We start from the raw sequence: 15,147 nt of genomic DNA on the forward strand, positions 1-15,147 counted from the left end.
CCAGAGCTCCCTGTTCATGCACTACTCTACAAATCGGCTTGTTGTGACCCCAAAAAAATCCTAACTGCGATTTGGGTGCTGCCAGGAGAGCTAAGATGTGAGTGGGGCTTGCAGGAAAGAGCAGCTCCCCTCCAGATCTATTATTTCTCCTTTTCTTATAAATTGGGGTCAGAAGGTAAATGGAACACGCTGGAGTAGGAAGAGGTGACTGATGGTAGATATTAAAAAGACTCTTTAATTACAGGATTTGGAGAGGGGGTACTTCATGGAGTAATTTTTAATTTTTACTTTTTCAGGAAAAGAATTCCAGTGCTCCCAAGCAGTTCCCAATAGCAAAAGCCCTGGTCTTTGAGCACTGCTGACTCTGATCCCTTCAACATGGGGCAAAAGAAAACGCTGTGCTTGTTAGAGCTCCCCCATTAAACTTCAAGTTCTCCTGCAGAGAAGTGTTTGTTTCCTTCCATCTGCTGCTTTTGCAAGGAAGGAAAATCAGCCTGTTCAGACACCAGGAAGTTCTTCAGCATGGGAACAGCTCGCTGTAAATGCAGGAACAATAACGGGCAGAAATTATCATACCTAAAAATACCCTGCATGCGAGTCACACGTATAACCCAGACCCGGAGCAGCTCAGAAGGGTGGATGGAGCATGTGGATCCACGGGATGTGCTGGGTGTGGGCAGCGCGGGGGCACCTGCCTGGCTCTGCTGCAGTTTTTGCTCTCACCAAATCATGTTTTGCTTTTACAGGGAGCTGCCGGCTCCTCCTGCATCTTTGTGCCCTGCAGCTGCCCAAGCCAGTCGCAGGGGAGACGAAAGCCAGAGGCAGACCTTGTGCAGTCAGAGCCCTCCAACACTTGGATTTCACCGAACCCATCCACACAGCGGGACTGTGTGAGCAGCTGGGGGGCTGCCAGGCCGATGTCAAAGGCAGCAGCAGCTCTCCACACCTCCCCGGAGACCCAGGGCAGGTGAGGTGGGAGGCACGGGATGAGCTGACACTGTCCACAGGCCGCTCTGAGGGCAAAGCCCACAACCCTTCATCACCCCGGTTGTTGCCCTAGAGCTCACCGCCGAGGGAAGTCCATGGTGTCTCTTGCAATCAATTCCTATGCGGGCTGTGCCTCCAGTATTTGCTTTCCCGAAATCTCCGAGCGCTGGCCGCGTTTCCACGGCAACGCCGAGCGATCCGATGAGGGTTCTTTGCAGAGCGCCGGTGCCGGTGCTCTCTCCCTGCCGAGGCTGCAGCAGTTCTGGCTTTGCACACCAGAAGCTGCAGTTGTGCCACAATAGGGGTGATGTGGGAGCTCCCAGGGGTGTGTGCAGGTCAGGTGTGCGCTCACCAGGTGCCCTTTGTGCCGGCAGCACCTGGAGAAAGGACTGAAGCAGCACCAGGATGGGAAGGGTCCAGACCTCAGCCAGGTCTCCATCCCCTCCATCCCAGCGGGGCACAGCCCCCGGTTAGCCCAGCACCTCGGTCCTGCGCCTCTGAGCCCCCCGATGCCGTGATTGCTGCCCGTGCCCGTGGAACCCATGGGTCTGTCACACCGAGATGGCCCCGATGGAACAAGAGCTGTGTCCCACAGAGCCAGAACCCAGGCTGCCCTGGCCTGCGGGAAAGCCGGGAATGCCGCTGCTGTTAGCTCCTCACTCAACACCAGACACCCAGAGACCTGCCCGTGGGCCGACACTGCTCGTGGAGACACATGGCCATGGAATTTATTTAGTCTCTGTGGCCTAAAACTCTTCCCGTGTCTGCCCACAGCCGTCCAGCTACAGCCCGCCACACCCGTCATTCCCGTCCCAAACCAAGGGCTCTCCGGGATGAAACAATACCGGGAGCACTGGTTCCAGCCAGGTCATTTAAATTATTAAAATGAGACGGAACTGCATGGGCTGGATCCCAGCAAAGCAATTTGTAGCTCATTCTTCCTTCTGATGAAATTGAAAATCGGTCTAACTTGGAAGTAAGAGCTTTGCATCCCAACAGTGAACCAAGCCTGTGCAAGGAGAGGTCGGGCACGTTTCCATGAGAGCTTTAAGGCAGCTGGAGCAACAGCAGGAAGGTGTTTTGGGGATACCACTGTGCCAGGAGCAGCAAGGACAGACAGAAATCATGGTCTCTTCATCCCCCAAAACGACCCCAACATGCCCCAAAGTGGGTCCCTACAGAACAGTTCAAGTGTGAGAGCAGCTCGTTCTGGTGGGACAAGACTGGGAGCTTCGCTTTAGGGCTGAAAAGCTGAAGGACGGAGTCGGGTGGATCCCTGCTGTGACGGTGGCACTCCAGCAGAACCGAGATATTTATGGCCTTTTTAATGTATTTGGAGGAAACTCTGCTTTCCCCAGCTTTGCCGGGACAACAGGCGCGCTGGCAGTGTGGTAACTGATTGACCCGAGCGGCCGCCCGGCAGCCGCAGCGCATCGCTCCGGGCCATTCAGCCCTTCTGGGAACCCCGGCCCGCCCTCCGGCCCTGCCGGGGCCCCGCCGCGCTCCCCCCGCGGGGCCGGGCCCGGCGCTCTCCGCCCACCCGCGGGGGCGGCCCGGGCGGCGCTTCCCGGCCCGCGGAAGTGATCCCGGGCAGGGCGAGCCGGGAGGAAGCGCAGATTTCGGACAGACGCGGTCCCCGGAGGAGGCGGCGATCCCGGGCAGAGGCGATCCGGGAGGAAGCGGCGATCCCCGGCGAAGGCGATCCCGGGAGGCAGCAGCGGTGCCGGGCGGCCCCACCATGAAGCTCATCATCCTGGAGAATTACTCTCAGGCCAGCGAGTGGGCGGCCAAGTATATCCGCAACCGCATCGTGCAGTTCGGGCCCGGCCCCGGGCGCTTCTTCACGCTGGGGCTGCCCACAGGTGGGTGCCGGGGGGCGGGCGCGGGGCCGGGGCCGAGCGCGGGCCCTGCTCCGGCTGAGGCGGCCGCTCCCCGCAGGCAGCACCCCCCTGGGCTGCTACAGCAAACTGGTGGAGTATTACCGGAATGGGGACCTCTCCTTCAAGTACGTGAAGACCTTCAACATGGACGAGTACGTGGGTGAGTGCCGCAGCCACCTGGCCTGTCGCCTTTGTCCCTGCCCGGGAGCTGCTGGGCCCTGACCCCGGCAGAGCCTGGCGGTGCCCAAAATCCACCTGTCCAGGTAAGATGGACAACATTGCACAGAGTCACAGCATCAGTTAGGACGGAAAAGACCTCTGAGATCATCGAGTCCAACCTGTGACCCCACACCACCGTGTCAGCTAAACCGTGGCACTGAGCGCCATGTCCAGTCTTTCCTTAAACACCTTCAGGGAATTAGCAAAGGGAATGATGGGGACAATTTGAAAACCTATGGAAAAAATTTGAAATTCTTGCATAGTTTTGAAAACGTATGGACAAAACTGGCTACTGGGTGTTGCCCAGTATTGCACACACTGTTACAGACACTGCTGTATTTTAGCTGCACTCAGGTAGTGACCAGGTAAGGAGCAGCTTATCACTGCAGGCTCAGTGTGCAGCATTAACGTCCACCTTTGCTCTGGGATTATAAAGGTCCCTTACAAGGTCCAGTGTGTTCCCTGAGTGCCCTCTGGTATCTCCTGCTGAGATAGCAGGGGACTGTTTCCTTTCTGAAGCCATGGTGAAACATTCTCCTCAGAAGAAAAAAAGATCCAAAGGTGAAAAACCTACAGGCTAAATATTTGCTAATTTTGCTAATTTGCTATTTTACCCTGGTCAAGAGGGGTTTTTTCTGTGAATAATCCCAATCAAGCAGCATTAGGGAATAAGCAATCCAGTGTGGTTTTATAGCATTCAATGGGGGAAAATATGCAATAATTGTATAATAATTATTATTTCCCAGGCCTCTACACAGTTTTTTTAAATCATTCACGTTAATATATACTGGGAGGAAGGCTGAAAAGGTGCTGACAGATGAGACAGCACACACCTGCTTTTTGAACATCTGTCGTATAGAATATGGGCACATATCTTACAGGAGCTGATTTTAATTCTGGTATTTAGGGAAATAAAAACAACTCTGAAAGCTGAGGGCATGACAAAGGACACAGAGAGCAGTGCTCTGTCACCAAAGCCACTGCAAGGGTATGGAAGTGCTTTATGTTACAGGTGATACTGTTCCAGTTGGCCTCAGTCTGCGTGTTCTGTTACCAGGTCTCCCGAGGGATCACCCAGAAAGTTACCATTCCTTCATGTGGAATAACTTCTTCAAGCACATTGACATCTCACCAGAAAATGTCCACATCTTGGATGGAAATGCCCCTGATCTCCAGGCAGAGTGTGATGCATTTGAGGAGAAAATCAAAGCAGCAGGAGGCATCGAGCTCTTTGTTGGAGGTGAGAACCCGAGAGCAGCAGCCTGTAAACCCTGTCCCAAAGCTGTGCCTGTCCTCCCCAGCTCTCATTTATTGTCAGGATTGTTCATTTTCAGTGGATTTGCAGTGAAAGCCACCCCACAGTCCATGGCCCTGGGCACTGTGTCCTGGCAGCCTTGTCTCCCAACGTACCACTCCCAGCTTTAGGTCTTTCAGTGCAGTCAGCGAATTGTTCAGGAAATGTTAGCAGGAGAACTGGGAAGGGCTGGGACTGTACAAATATGCAGTGTTATCAATTGTCAGTGCCAATAGGAAACTGCTGGGAGTAGCTTTTCCCACACAAGCTCTTCCCATCAGTTTGCCATAAGGTTCTGCCACCTACTTTGCTTTATTGTTGTCCCAGCACAATCAGGGAATTGTCTGGTGCCTTCTGAGGGGGCTCTTGCTGTTGTTCCTACCAGACACAAACCTGAGCAGGAGCAGAGGAATTGCAGGGGTTTTTCTCAGTTCTGTGTTCCCAGGAGCACTGCCTGTCCTTCTCCTGGGAGAGCTGCTGGCTCTGCTCCCTCAGCTGACCCTCTGCTCACGCTGTCCCTTCCCAGGTATTGGCCCCGACGGTCACATCGCCTTCAACGAGCCGGGATCCAGTTTGGTGTCCAGGACACGAGTGAAGACCTTGGCCATGGACACCATACTGGCCAATGCCAGGTTCTTTGATGGTGACCTCTCCAAAGTGCCCACCATGGCTTTGACAGTCGGAGTAGGCACTGTCATGGATGCCAAAGAGGTGAGGAATAAAGCAGTGGCTTCCTCCAGTCCCTCTGGAGCAGCCAAAGGTTATCCTGTTATGGAGCAGCCATATCCCTGCCACAGAATGCCTGATCCTCCTGTCCTCTTGCATCCTGCAACACCATGGAAAGGCTCTTGTTCCATCTCTGCTGGCACTTGTGTTTGTGTAACCCTGCAGCAGGTGTTCCCCACAGGGAGCCAGGAAGGTTTGGGAGGGTGTCTTTGGTTAGGAATCTCACCTGGAGAGTAACTGTAGGAATCAGGTTGAGTTGATGTCACACCAGCCGGTCATGAGAACTCTGTGGGACCACTTTTACTGGAGTGTATTCCTTGGTCTACACTTGTTAAATCTCAGTGTAGAGGTGCCCAAAGGATCATTCCAGCAACCCACCAGGCTGTGATTTCATTGAGAGCCGAAACAGCCAGAGCAGCAGCACACAGAAGTGGCTGTGGGGAGGGTGACAGGGGTGTCCCCATTCTCAGCTCGGCAGGGTGTGGTTGGGCTCTCCCTGAGCCCCTGAGCCTGGCCCTGACTGCCCCTCTCTGTGTCTGGGGGTGCAGGTGATGATCCTGATCACAGGAGCCCACAAAGCCTTTGCTCTGTACAAAGCCATCGAGGACGGTGTCAACCACATGTGGACGGTGTCGGCCTTCCAGCAGCACCCCAACACCGTGTTCGTGTGCGACGAGGATGCCACGCTGGAGCTCAAAGTCAAAACAGTGAAATACTTCAAAGGTGAATGTTTGACCAGGCCAGGCAGCTGGTTTGTTAGATTTTTAGGAGCCATGAGCCGTGCTTTGCAGAGATGTTGCTGTATAATCAACTCCCAAAGGAGTTTGTTCCTTAAATACACCACAGTGGTACAAGTGTGAAGGTAAATGCTTAATGCTTGGTGTGGGGGCAAAGACACAAGGACACCAGTAATGTCTAATTCCATTAGCATCCAATGAATGAGCATTTTCCTTCATTATGTTTACTTAAATTGTCTTTTGACTCTCTCCATCAGGCTTAATGCTGGTTCACAACAAGCTCGTGGAACCCTTGTACAGCATGAAGGAGATGGGAGCAGAGAGGAGCCAGTCCAAGAAGCCATACAGTGATTAATGTGCTGAGGCAGTGCTGAACCAGCTGCTGAAAACAGCTGGGAGAGAAGGGATTTGCTGCAGAAACTGATCTCATATTTGTTCTTAAATTAGCAGAATGATCGTATGGTTCCTTCTCTCCATTAAAGAGACAGATGCCAAACACCTGCCTTAATTAACCAAAGGAGGATGGGATCCAGTGTTCTGTGTTCCACAAACTTCTGCCACCAACTCATTCTCTGAAGGAAATGAAGAATGGAGTTTTTTGATCTGTGAGCTGACTGTAATCATGGACTGAAGGCTGCAGAACTGAAATGTGAGGATAAATGGAAGCACAGTGTTGTAGAAACAAGTGGGTGATCACTGGGGGGGTGTATTCCTTGCAATTAGGACAAGTACCTCGTGTTACTCCTTCTCCATGAAACACATTAGAATCCTGGAAAATAGGGTTGTCCAGTTGGAGAAGGGAAAGCTCAGAGCAGCACCCGCAGCACAAGAGGTCAGCGAGAAGATGGAACCAGGGGAAGATGAGAAGGGACAGTGGGGCCTGAGTGGAGACATGATGCTCACACTGGAGAGGATAAAACCCCACTGTGGCAACAGCCAAGCAGTGGGACAGGATCCCCAGGGCTGTGCAGGCTCTGTCCTTAGGAGGTTGCCAAGACCCGACTGGATAAAGCCCTGGCTGAGCCCTCCTTTGAGCCACATGTTGGACTTGAGACCCCTCAGCAGCAGAGGCTCCAACAGCATCCCCCACACGGGGTCCGTGGTGCAGCTCAGGCACCTGAGGATGTCACTGCTGTCACACACAAAGCCCTTGTTCATGTTCAGGCCCAGGCATGATTTGCTCTGCCTGGTGCTCTCCCCACTGAAAAATTTTCCATTTCTCTGAGGAAATGCCAAACCAGCCCCAAAGGAAACACTCTGTTCCTACTGGCTTCAGCTTCTGTTTAATTACAGACACCCCACACAGGTGGACAACAGCCAAGACTCCACCAATTCTGAAATGGGATTCCTGGGATTTCTATCCAATGAGGATATGAGTGGCAAGAAAACTGGGCAACATTTCTTTTCTTCATACAGAAATTTTGTAAACGGTTGATCTGTAATGTAACTTTCTACACTAAATGTCTTTACTTTTTTTAAACGGTGACATTGACTCTATCTGGTGCTCAGTCTCACTGTGCCCATGGTACCAAAGCTGTCCTGGAGGCAGTTTGGTGGGAAGAGCTCCTGCTGCTCCCCCCTTCTTTGCCCAGTGTTTGCTGGCAGGTTTTATCTGAGGGAAAAGCAGGGCCCTCGGGGTGGGAGGGCACTTTGCATCCACGGAAATCCCAGGAGCAGAACACACCCCGTGCCAGCTCCAGGTGGGAGCTCTGGGCTGTCCCATTCCCAGGAGCACCTGGACACGCCTGTGCTGCCAAATCTGTGCCAGAAGGAAGACAAACAGGGACACAGCTGTGTTTACCATCTTAAAGTGAATTTAGTGCATGTGAAAGGTGCAGGAAATACAACTCAAACCATACACAATGTACATTTTTCCTACACACTGACCTAGAGCTTAAACTGAGGTGAGATTTGCTCTTCCTTTCATCTTTTTAATCTCTGCCAGTTCTAACAGGGCAGACTCCTCCTCTGCAGAAGGAGCTGAAGCACCACTCATTTTGGCCATGTATCCCAGGACAAATTTATTAACTGTCAGTCAGAACTGAGTGAGCTGTGATCACCCTGAGTTCCTGAGGAGTCTCAGCTCCAGAGCTTTCCATCCAGGCCCTTCTGCTTTTGAACACAGCACATGCAGCTTTAGTTTCCAAATAAACTTTTAGACTGTTCTGCAAATGGAAGAACTTGTAAAAAATTAGTGGTTCCTTCCAGCAATCACCTTCATACTCACAAAACCACTTGCTGAGATTTTAGGGGAAACAATTTGGTTTCTGGAATAACTTGAAGTGCAAAACCAGTGGAAATAAAGGATCTAGTCCAGAAGCAAAAGTATCAACACTCAAATTTTGTATATGAAGAGTTAGTAAAAAATAAATTACTTCATCATCTGAGAACACAAGGTAATTGTCAATATCTTGAAGAATTCAAGTTCATCTCTTCTTGATACTTTTTACCCTCTCACTGGTCACATATTCAGCTCACTGCCTTGGCACTCATCCCTGCCAAAACAAGGACAGGCAACGTGAGGGAATCCAACAGCAACACTGGGAGTCACCAACCTCACAGAAATCCCTGGAAATGGCTGTTGGTCATTTTCTGCCCAAGCTCTCAGGGATGCAAAGGCCCAGGCACAGCAGCCAGCAAGAAGGGTTGGGGATAATCAGCTTTAATGTCATTACAAAGTACCAGTGACAGAGCCAGGAGCTGCTTTTCAGAAATGCACATCAGGAAATTCAGAAAAGCAACAAACTTTGTTGCTGAACACAAAAGAAATTTTCTGTATTGCATCAGAAAACTCCCCCCATCCGAGCAGCTCCAGAGGGAGCACTACAGCTCCACCAAACCACCCCAAACCCACAAGATTCATGATCCAAGGGGATCCAAGGGTCTGCAAGGGTCAGTCTCCCTAAAGGAAACCCCCAAATACTTCCAGGACTTGAGGCTTCAGTTTTGTCTGTTGGCTTTTAAAAAAGTGTATATTTTTCCAATGGTTTTCCAATTTCTGACTTCTTAACTAATGAACATGTTTGTTTGGGTATTCCATGATGCTCCTGATCCCAGGATAGGGAAAAGTCTCCTTTGGTTTTGGCAACAGGCTCTGAGGTGTGAGTGTCCTGCAGTGCAGGGCAGTTACCACTGTTGTATCACACAATGGAAGTGAAAAGCAAACAAAGGACACAAAAAGCATCTGTCTCTGGCTTGTTCACCTTTTGCTGCTGGAGGAAGCTACTGATCATCATCTTCCACTTCCCAGAACTCCCCATCGTCGATGTGCATGGCTTGAAACAATCTGCAAGACAGAAAATCAGTGACACCAGGGCATAAAAAAGTCCAATATGTTAAAAAAGTATCACTCTAAATGCAACAACAGCACAAAAGCAGCAAGTTCCCCTGGTTTTTCCAGGATCACAAACCAATCCGTGCCCTGTGGAATACACAAGGCAAAGAGGCTGCCATTGCCACCCTCCTGTGACCTGCCTGTCACCTGTCTCACAGCAGCACCTCTGTCCCTTGGCTCTTCCCCAAGGGAATGTGAGGCAAATCTGCAGCTCCTTAAAGCAGCTCTTCCCCAAACCCTCGAGCTGTACCTGAGTATTGGCAGGGAAACATTTCCCTGCAGGCTGTGGCAGCACAGGAAAGGTGGGGTCATGACCTGACCAAAAAAATCAGGAATAGGCTCAGAAGACTCCAGAATTTTAAAACCAAAGTTCTTAAAAAGGAAAACCATATCCTGAATCACACCCAATTTTTACTCTTTAGTGCAAATGTTTGAGAGGAGAAACTGTTTTAAACTGTAGCTACGAATTTCAGGTAAGAATCTGGGAGAGACTGTAAGGAAAAGTAGGAAATAGGTGTCCCAGCAGTGGAGGAGGTCCCTAAAGCACCGACCTGTTGAAGCAGGGGGAGGAGGGGTCATTGAAGTGCCTGTAGGGGTTGGCCCGGGACAGGGAGCCCATGCAGAGCCAGCAGAAGTACTGCATGCACCCTGTGCAGGTCATCTTGTTACAGCCGTCCAGTTTCTGGGGGAAAAACCAAGAAATGGTGAGAACAGGACCCTACTGTGGCAGGCTTCAGCCCCTCTCTGCCAACAGCCCTCAGAAGCACAGCAGTCAGTGAACACATCCCCCCCAGCTCCATCACACTGATCCCAGCACTGGAAATTGGTTAGAATACCAAAAGTACTGGAAATTAGGACTTTTCTGAAGCTGGATTTATTTCCTGGCTCTAATGGGAACCAGCAGTAGCCTGAAACACCAGGAAAACAAAAGGATTTCTAGAGATCCACAGTCAGCCTGGATCTGTTTAGTGTGGGAGCCTGACCACCAGTCACTGTTTATACTCCAGTCCCTGGGATCCACAAACATCACCTCCTTTTCCATGTCCCACAGACAGAAATGGAAAGTTCTTTTAGTATTTCCTAGAGACTTCCCCTCCCTGGTGAACCTGGAGGCTCCAACCCACCCAGAACTGCCTCCATGGGGGTTATTTTCTGTTCCATGGTTCCCCAGCCTTTCCCTCCACACTCACCTCGATGTGGGTCCCACAGCAAGGACAAGACTTGGAGTTCTTTTCCAGCCATTCCTTACTCTCCATCTCCTCCAGGGCTTTCTGAATCACTCTCTTGCCATAGCGTTGTTCCAAAAATCTTTTAGTTGTCTCATCTGCTTCTAAATACTCATTTCTCAAATCCATTAGTTTCTCTGGGGGGCAAAATCCAACCAAACCAGACAACTTTGGTAAGATATTAGATATAGAAGTCCAGCTAATTGCAGCAAAAAGACTCTCAAAGAAAACTAACATTAATTAAAAAGCATTAATTAATGCTTTAAAATACATTAAGATGATAATATTAAAACCACTCTTCCCCAAAATTCAGCCGTTTTACAGTGCTTTGTTATAAAAAAGATCTGTTGATGGAATTGGATCAATGTAAAATAAACTAAAAATGGGAATATTTTTTCTGACTGTATATTTAATGAAATTCTGTCACAAGATTTTGAGGCCAGATAGAGAGAAGCCTCCACCTGATTCCAGTATCAACTGACAATACAGAGTGAAAATATAAAGTAATTCTCCCCCTGCTACAGCCTCTCAGCATCTGACAATCAGCAGTTTAGGCAGCTCCTGAGCTGAGGAGTGTCACCAAAGGAGTATTTAGTTGCCAGAAACGGCCCTCCTCCAAATGAATGTTCCTTTCAGAAAGCTCAGGGTGAGGAGTTCCCTTGCTCAACTCTGGGCTTTGCCACCCAAGACTGAGCTGTGCCGGGGTGTGACCGTGGAGCCCAGGGGGAGGGGACTCACCTGCAGTGACCTTGCAGGGGGACACCCCGTGATAAGTCATCTTGCAGAGGGTGCAGAAGGCGTAGTTGCAGCAGGAGCAGATGCCCATGGTGCAGCCGGGCTCCTGCATCACGGGGGTCTGGCAGCCGGGCCGGGGGCAATAAACCACGTCAGCCATCAGGTCCAGGCTGGACTGCAGCAGCAGGCGGTCATAGCGGGCAAACAGCTCCTCCCCAACCAGCTCCTTCACCTGCAAACACAGCCACGTGCAGGGAAGAAATCCTTTACCCAGAGGCACTGAGGCCCTGGCACAGGGTGCCCACAGAAGCTGTGGCTGCCCCTGGATCCCTGGCAGTGTCCCAGACCAGGCTGGACATTGGGGCTTGGAGCAGCCTGGGACAGTGGGAGGTGTCCCTGCCCATGGCAGGGGGTGGAATAGATAAGCTTTAAGGTCCCTTCCAGCCCAAAGCAGTCTGGGATTCTCTGATTCCTTGCATCTGTAATTCTGAGCCTGCTGCAGCAAAAACCAGCAAGTCAGTGAAAAGGTACCCACAGCTGGGATGAATCCACTCCAGATTCTCCAACAGCTCACAGAGGGGTCAGGATCTGCTCCCAGGAAACAGGGACACGACAGGAGGAAATGGCCTCAAGCAGGGCCAGGGCAGGCTCAGGGTGGACACCAGGAGGAATTTCCTCACGGAAAGGGTGCTCAGGCCTTGGCAGGGGCTGCCCAGGGAGGTTTGGAGTGCCCATCCCTGGAGGTGCCCAAGGATGTGGCACTTCACTACATGGTTTACTGGCATGGTGGGACTGGGTCAAAGCCTGGACTTGGTGATCTTGGAGATCTTTTCCAACCTAAATGACTCTGTGACTGCCAGTGCCCACCCTGCAGAGCCACAGCCTGGCTCTGGAATCGGGGTAGGTTACGGAGCTCCACAGCCCCTGTGCACGGGAATTACCTGGCCTGGAGTGGCGACAGAAGAACACTTGGGCTCGGGGCAGTTGAGGCAGTGCACCTGGCCATCCCTGATCTGGATTTCAAAGTAGTCCTTCAGGCAGGCTTTGCAGTACACGTGGCTGCACTCGGTGAAGTGCATGCACTCACTGCCCAGCTTCTCACAGAAGCAGATACTGCACGAGTACATCTTACTGTTAAAGCACTTTCTCCTCTGGGCCTGGTCGAAGTCCAAGATCTCCCTGATCAGACTGGACAAGGACTCCACATCCTGCACAGCCCTGGCATCCATAATTTCCTCCTCAGCTGTGGCAGAGCCTGTGGCACCCCCACAGTCCTTCCCAGCCTCGAGGGGCCCCACTGGTGTCCGGCTCTGCCCCTTCCCCTGAGGGCACATTTTCAGCTCATATGGCGATGAAATATTCAGGTAATTCAGTGTTTCTTCCTTCAGAAACTGCATCCAGGCAAACAGGACCACACAGCCTCGGTTCTCTTCCCACACATTGTCCAAGTGTTTGCAAAGAGCACTGAGCTGGGAAAGAAGAAAGAATTCCTGATTTTGGTAAGTTTGGGTAACTCCTAACTGGGCTCCTCCCCTCCCACAATCCTTAGTGCAAACTTTGATTTCAAATTCAGCAGTTTTTATCCATAAAATGCACATAAAGTAGTTCTCACAGATGCAAGTTTTCCTTCCTCAGAGTAGTGACCAAGAGGCAAACGAAGAACCAACCAAGGAGCAACCTCATTGGTTTTTTTAAATTTGCTTAACTGTTAATTATTAATTTACTCAGCTGTCAAAACATTAAAAATCTTCTGCAAACCTGGGCCTGGGAGAGCCATTTCCCACTGAGGGTGAAGACAGGTGGGGAGGTCGATGGGTAGTCAGGTGGGAGCTCGAAATTCAGCACGAGGGGAGGCAGGAAGCAGACGGAATACTCGAACCTGCTGCTCGGGAGGCTCTCTGTGGAACTGCCTGAGCCAGGGCCCACCGAGGCAGTTGGAGAAATAACAGGAAAATGAAAACTAACAAACAGCTGCTGTTTCTGACAGCACCCAATGTCTATTAACTTGATACATTTCTGGGGTTCAAATTATTCGTTCAACCCTAAATAACAAAACTCTCAGCGCAGTAAAATGTCACGGGGTTGGAGCTCTGTGATTAAAGCAGTTAAACAGCAGCACTGTGAAATGTCACATCCTGCACAAACCAGAAGCCTGGAAACACATATCTTTAGGGGAATAAAAACCCAATAAATGAACTTAATTGTTCTGAAGAAGTGCTGTTACTCATCTGTGATTTTGAAGTTTACTAAGGAAGTTCTGTGTATGAGGATTAAACTGCTCAAACACAATCCCCAACAAGCACAGCACAGGGTGAGCCATGGCTTTGTCCAGTCACTGTTCCCTCAGGTCACACCTGAGCTTGGTAAAGCCTCTCTTGGGACAACACAAAACACCTCAACTCACCCCTCACAAAAATTTTGAAGTCTTGAGGCAACTCCAGACAAATTCTTGTTTCTCCTCCTTGGGCAGACTCTGCTCTCTTGAACTCATCCTCATCGTAGATGCTGGCCAGAGCCAGCAGCTCGTCCTCCTGAGCCTCCTTGTCTTCTGAAGACATTTAACTTTTCTGTGGAGTTACCACCACTCTGCAACATCAACCAAGTTAATGCATCCAATTCAAATTATCAATTTGAGGCACCTATTTTATAGCACAGTAAGCTTTAGAAAAACCCAAGTAATCAATCTAAAACAATGAGAAATATAATTAAGGTCTTTTACAGGTTGAAAAAAATATTGGTAGCTTTATAAAATTAAAAAAAAAAAAGAAACCAATAGAATAAAGAAAGCAAACTATGTGTTAGTAGGTAAAGACAGCTGTAAGGGGGGAAATAATTAAATATGGAGATGACACAAGTCACACAGGGACATTTCATTGATGTTTGAAAGAAAACAGCCCCCCAAAATACGTGAGAAATGAATTAGTAACAGTAGCTCTTGTCCAGTGTTCTAATGCAAACAGGGAAACAGTCCCATTTGTAATTGAAAATATCAGAAAAAGGTTCAAATCCTGCACAGGCATCTTGTAGATGCGCTCGTGGAGCATCTCAGCTCTACATTTGGGGAAATAAATCCAGTCTGATGAGTTACCTTTCGAGTCAGAGCAGCGCAGAGGCAGAGCCGAGGAGCCGCTCTCTGACCATCCCTGCAGGGCCGCAGTCTCCTCCTCCCTCAGGGCACGGACACGGCGCTGCCGAGGGGAAACAGCCGCGGCGCTGGCACCGGCCCGGGGCTGCTGCGGACAAACAACACCACCACCACCGCCACAGGCTCGCGGTTAAAGTCCCCTCAGCGCTCCGTGCCCGACTGCTCGCTCACGGCTTGGGGCTCGTTTCCAGCCGCCGGAGCAGGGACCGAGCTGCGGGGCCGGGCTGGGCCGGGGTCCCCGCGGCGATGGGTCCGGAACGACCCCCGGGCTCCAGGCCCAGCCCCGCCGTTGTTATGGCGGCTCCGGCCGCTGCCGCCGCTGTGCCCCGGCCCGGCCTCACCCGCTCCTCACCCGCTCCTCACCGGGGCAGCCGCGGCCGGGCCGAGCGGGCCGGGGACAGCGAGGGGGGCCGGCGCTGCCCCTCGCAGAGCGGCGGCGGGGAGGGACGGGAAGGGAAGGGAAGGGACGGGAAGCGCTGGCGGGCGGAGGAGGCGCCGGCCCGGCCCCGCAGCTCCCCCGGCGGCCGGGAGGGCCGGGCCGGGCCAGCCCGGGGTGCTCAGGGCCCGCCTCCAGCAGCGGTGCTCGGGCACTGAACGAGCACTGAAGGGGCACGGAGGGAGCGCTGGGGTGTCTGTGCACGGGCAGGAGTTGGACGCACGGATCCCTGTGGGATGCGCTTCTAACTCAGGGCATTCCATGGTTGTGATTCACTACAGGGGAGCTTGAACTCACACCCACCCCACACCCCGTGGGCACGGAAGCCGCAAAGCCCCGGAGCAGCCCGGCGGAGCTCCCCGCACAGCCCAAGAACCGGGGACACAGCCCTTCCCTCCACCGCTCCCTCTGCATTGGAATCAACAGCT

The 15,147-nt window shown here is 51.6% G+C and overlaps 2 protein-coding genes across 4 annotated transcripts; one reads left to right on the forward strand and one right to left on the reverse strand.

The window, feature by feature from the left end:
• The first annotated feature begins 2,656 nt into the window (after positions 1-2,656).
• On the forward strand, positions 2,657-7,424 carry GNPDA1 (glucosamine-6-phosphate deaminase 1). The gene is made up of 6 exons (XM_082291615.1): positions 2,657-2,849; positions 2,926-3,027; positions 4,144-4,326; positions 4,907-5,091; positions 5,655-5,829; positions 6,101-7,424. The coding sequence occupies exons 1-6, from the start codon at positions 2,726-2,728 to the stop codon at positions 6,196-6,198; spliced, it is 867 nt and encodes a 288-aa protein (XP_082147741.1). The 5' UTR covers positions 2,657-2,725; the 3' UTR covers positions 6,199-7,424.
• Positions 7,425-7,702: 278 nt separating this feature from the next.
• Positions 7,703-14,776, reverse strand: RNF14 (ring finger protein 14). Of its 3 annotated transcripts, none has more exons than XM_082291614.1 (9): positions 14,227-14,776; positions 13,543-13,724; positions 12,897-13,048; positions 12,080-12,607; positions 11,142-11,370; positions 10,368-10,540; positions 9,729-9,859; positions 9,047-9,129; positions 7,703-8,338 (listed from the first exon to the last, which is right to left on the reverse strand). In XM_082291614.1, the coding sequence occupies exons 2-8, from the start codon at positions 13,694-13,696 to the stop codon at positions 9,066-9,068; spliced, it is 1,431 nt and encodes a 476-aa protein (XP_082147740.1). In that variant the 5' UTR covers positions 13,697-13,724; positions 14,227-14,776; the 3' UTR covers positions 7,703-8,338; positions 9,047-9,065. The 3 variants fall into 3 exon arrangements, with proteins under 3 accessions (XP_082147740.1, XP_082147739.1, XP_082147738.1); XM_082291613.1 differs by lacking the exon at positions 7,703-8,338 and having other exon boundaries at positions 8,351-9,129; positions 14,227-14,371; positions 14,647-14,757; XM_082291612.1 differs by lacking the exon at positions 7,703-8,338 and having other exon boundaries at positions 8,351-9,129; positions 14,227-14,775.
• Positions 14,777-15,147: the final 371 nt, after the last annotated feature.

The sequence above is a fragment of the Coloeus monedula genome, assembly GCF_965178545.1.
Source record: "Coloeus monedula genome assembly, chromosome: 15".
NCBI lineage: Eukaryota > Metazoa > Chordata > Aves > Passeriformes > Corvidae > Coloeus > Coloeus monedula.

Excerpts from the sequence above, each read along its gene's own strand:
- GNPDA1 (XM_082291615.1), top strand. The coding sequence starts at position 2,726 with ATGAAGCTCATCATCCTGGAGAATTACTCTCAGGCCAGCGAGTGGGCG. Across the intron at positions 3,028-4,143 it reads CAACATGGACGAGTACGTGG|GTCTCCCGAGGGATCACCCA; the intron begins GTGAGTGCCGCA and ends TTCTGTTACCAG. Across the intron at positions 4,327-4,906 it reads CATCGAGCTCTTTGTTGGAG|GTATTGGCCCCGACGGTCAC; the intron begins GTGAGAACCCGA and ends GTCCCTTCCCAG.
- RNF14 (XM_082291614.1), bottom strand. The coding sequence starts at position 13,696 with ATGTCTTCAGAAGACAAGGAGGCTCAGGAGGACGAGCTGCTGGCTCTG. Across the intron at positions 11,371-12,079 it reads CTGTCGCCACTCCAGGCCAG|GTGAAGGAGCTGGTTGGGGA; the intron begins GTAATTCCCGTG and ends CTGTGTTTGCAG. Across the intron at positions 10,541-11,141 it reads CCCCTGCAAGGTCACTGCAG|AGAAACTAATGGATTTGAGA; the intron begins GTGAGTCCCCTC and ends TTTGCCCCCCAG.